The sequence below is a fragment of the Marmota flaviventris genome, chromosome 4, assembly GCF_047511675.1.
Source record: "Marmota flaviventris isolate mMarFla1 chromosome 4, mMarFla1.hap1, whole genome shotgun sequence".
NCBI classification, from domain to species: domain Eukaryota; kingdom Metazoa; phylum Chordata; class Mammalia; order Rodentia; family Sciuridae; genus Marmota; species Marmota flaviventris.
This window is the reverse complement of record NC_092501.1, coordinates 153,943,976-153,947,429: the sequence shown is the minus strand read 5'-3', so window position 1 is coordinate 153,947,429 and position 3,454 is coordinate 153,943,976. Positions and strand designations below refer to the sequence as shown.

Genomic DNA, 3,454 nt, shown 5'->3' with positions numbered 1-3,454 from the left:
CTTTTATATTATTATTAGATGCCTTTAGTAACTTGCCTCACAGTCAGTTTCTGAGAAATTCAATCTCTTCTCCACAGGGTCTCTTTTGAGATTAAAGAGAAAAAAAAAAGTGGCAAATTTAGGGTGTTAAGAGCAATTTTCATTTAAAAGTCGATCATTGTTTTCATTCCCTTCTCATTAATGGTTTCTGTTTTCCTTTCCCAGCCAGTTACTCCTTACTTCATTCATGTTGCTAAAGTGAACCCTCTTGTTTCCTTGCAAGATGAAAGGAGACAACCATGAATGAGCCACTGGATGGTTTAGCAAACGCTTCTGATTTCCCCGATTATGCAGCTGCTTTTGGAAATTGCACTGATGAAAAAATCTCCCTCAAGATGCACTACCTCCCTGTTATCTATGGCATCATCTTTCTCGTGGGCTTCCCGGGGAATGCAGTAGCCATCTCCACTTACATTTTCAAAATGCGGCCCTGGAGAAGCAGCACCATCATCATGCTGAACCTGGCCTGCACTGACCTGCTGTACCTAACCAGCCTCCCTTTCCTCATCCACTACTACGCCAGCGGGGAAAACTGGATCTTTGGGGAGTTCATGTGCAAGTTCATCCGCTTCGGCTTCCATTTCAACCTGTACAGCAGCATCCTCTTGCTCACCTGTTTCAGCATCTTCCGCTACATCGTGATCATCCACCCAATGAGCTGCTTTTCCATCCACAAGACTCGGTGGACGGTGGTAGCCTGTGCGGTGGTGTGGATCATTTCGCTGGTGGCGGTCATGCCCATGACCTTCCTGATTACATCAACTAACATGACCAATCGATCCACCTGTCTTGACCTCACCAGTTCAGATGACCTCACCACTATCAAATGGTACAATCTAATTTTGACTGCCACCACCTTCTGCCTCCCCTTGGTGATCGTGACACTTTGCTATACGACGATTATCAGTACCCTAACTCACGGACCTCAGACTCAGAGCTGCCTTAAACAGAAAGCTCGCAGGCTGACCATACTGCTCCTGCTCGTATTTTATATATGTTTTTTACCATTCCATGTCTTGAGGGTCATTCGGATTGAATCCCGCCTGCTTTCCATCAGCTGCTCCATCGAGAATCAGATCCACGAAGCTTACATCGTTTCTAGACCCTTGGCTGCTCTGAACACATTTGGTAACCTGTTACTCTACGTGGTGGTCAGCAACAACTTCCAGCAGGCCATCTGCTCAATAGTGAGGTGCAAAGAAAGCGGGGACCTTGAGCAAGCAAAGAAAGTCAGTTGTTCAAACAACCCTTGAGATACTTCATATACTCAACCAAAAATAAAATCCTATTGATAATTTACTTACACTTCTGAGAAGTCCAGAATATCTCCTTCAATGAATGCCCAGTCGATACTGTGTATTCAGGTAATTATGGCTAAAGTCAAGGGCTGGGCACTAGAGTTCTCTACAATCTGCTTGTTGGGATCTTCCTGTAGGTAGAAATAAGAGATGTATGCTCACCAGTAAAGCAATCAAGCAGAATTATAGATGACTGGTCTGAGAGGCATCTCAGGGAATCTCTCATTCTATCAGCTTGTTAGATATATGTGGGAACTGAAGTTTATATGAGTTTCCTGGATCTTAAATTAGTGCCAAGTTAGGAAAAGAAAACAAACAATCTCTTTGCTCCCAGTTTCATGTCCTTCAAACTTTGCTGTGAGATCATTGAACTGGGTCTGATCACTGGGTTTGGTCAGTTCTATAAATTGAAGCAAGCCAACAAGATTCATTATACAAGATGTCAATGCAAATAGTACCTGCAAGATATTGAGGGTGCTATATCTTTATTGTTGTAGAGCATCATAAAAGTTGTTAACTGAATTTATGAGACTGATTAGCATTTATAATTATCAATATGACCTGGGGAAGGAGGTCACACATTTGAGGAACAGAAGTACTTTCTAACAGCATGCATGCATTGGGTGTTAAGTCAGATCTAATAATGTTTTGATTTCTATGGGGAAACACTCCAGGAAATATTAATTATCTTTAAATATTTTGTTCTTTTGTGACTATAAACAAAATATATCATTGAAACTGCTGAATTTATTCTTTGAATTGTGTCTGTGTGTGCTCGATTATCAGTGAGCGGGAATATTTGAGAAAATATCTGGTGTAGATATTTAAATCCCTAGTAGGTGTGTTGATACAATTAATAAACTTACTTTAATTAATTGTATATCATCTTCTGAGAAGTGTCTGTTCAGGTCCTTGGCCCATTTATCAATTGGGTTATTTGTTTTTTTGGTGCTTAGCTTTTGGGTTCTTTTTATACCCTAGAGATAGTGCTCTATCTGCTGTGTGAGGAGTAAAGATTTGCTCCCAAAATGTAGGCTCTCTGTTCACCTCACAGCTTGTTTCTTTTGCTGAGAAGAAACTTTTTAGTTTGAATCCTTGATTTTAATTCTTGCACCAAAAGAGTCTTATTAAGGAAGTTGGAGCCTAATCCCACATGATGGAGATTAGAGCATGCTTTTTCTTCTATTAGATACAGGATCTCTGGTTTTATTCCTAGGTCCATGATTCAATTTGAGTTGAGTTTTTTGCATGGTGAGAGATAGGGTTTTAATTTCATTTTGATGCATATGGATTTCCGGTTTTCCCAGCACTGTTGGTTGAAGAGGCTATCTTTTCTCCAATGAATGTTTTTGGCACCTTTGTCTAATATAAGATAATTGTAGTTTTGTGGGTTAGTCTTTGTGTCCTCTATTCTGTACCATTGGTCTATCAGTCTGTTTGGGTGCCAATATCATGCTGTTTTGTTACTATTGCTCTATAATATAGTTTAAGGTCTGGTATAGTGAATCCACCTGCTTCACTCCTCCTGCTAAGGATTACTTTAGCTATTCTGGATCTCTTATTTTTCCAGATGGATTTCATGATTGCTTTTTCTATTTCTATGAGGAATATCATTGGTATTTTGATTGGAATTACATTAAATTTGTATAGTGCTTTTGGTAGTATGGTCATTTTGATAATACTAATTCTGCCTATCCAAGAGCAAGGTCTTCTAAGGTCTTCTTTGATTTCTTTTTTTAGGGTTCTGTAATTTTTATTATATAGATCTTTCACCTCTTTTGTTAAGTTTATTCCCAAGTATTTTTTTTGAGGCTATTGTAAATGGGGTAATTACCCTTTCTGAGGATTTGTCATTGATATACAGAAATGTATTTGATTTATGGGTGTTGATTTTATATCCTGCTACATTTCTGTATTCATTTACTAGTTATAAAAGTTTTCTGGTGGAACTTTTTGGGTCTTCTGGATACAGAGTCATATTATCAGCAAATAGTATCAATTTGAGTTCTTCTTTTCCTATGTGTATCCCTTTAATTTCTTTCACCTGTCCAATTGCTCTGACCAGTTTTTCAAGAACTATGTTAAATAGAAGTGGTGAAAGAGGGCATCCCTGTCTC

At 38.9% G+C, this 3,454-nt stretch overlaps 1 protein-coding gene across 1 annotated transcript; it reads left to right on the top strand.

Moving 5' to 3' along the window:
• The first annotated feature begins 278 nt into the window (after positions 1–278).
• Oxgr1 (oxoglutarate receptor 1) lies at positions 279–1,292 on the top strand. Its single transcript, XM_027938947.2, has one exon. It carries the CDS (start codon positions 279–281, stop codon positions 1,290–1,292), a length of 1,014 nt encoding a protein of 337 aa, XP_027794748.2.
• The last annotated feature ends 2,162 nt before the right edge of the window (positions 1,293–3,454 follow it).

Coding starts and splice junctions, on each gene's coding strand:
- Oxgr1 (XM_027938947.2), top strand. CDS start 279: ATGAATGAGCCACTGGATGGTTTAGCAAACGCTTCTGATTTCCCCGAT.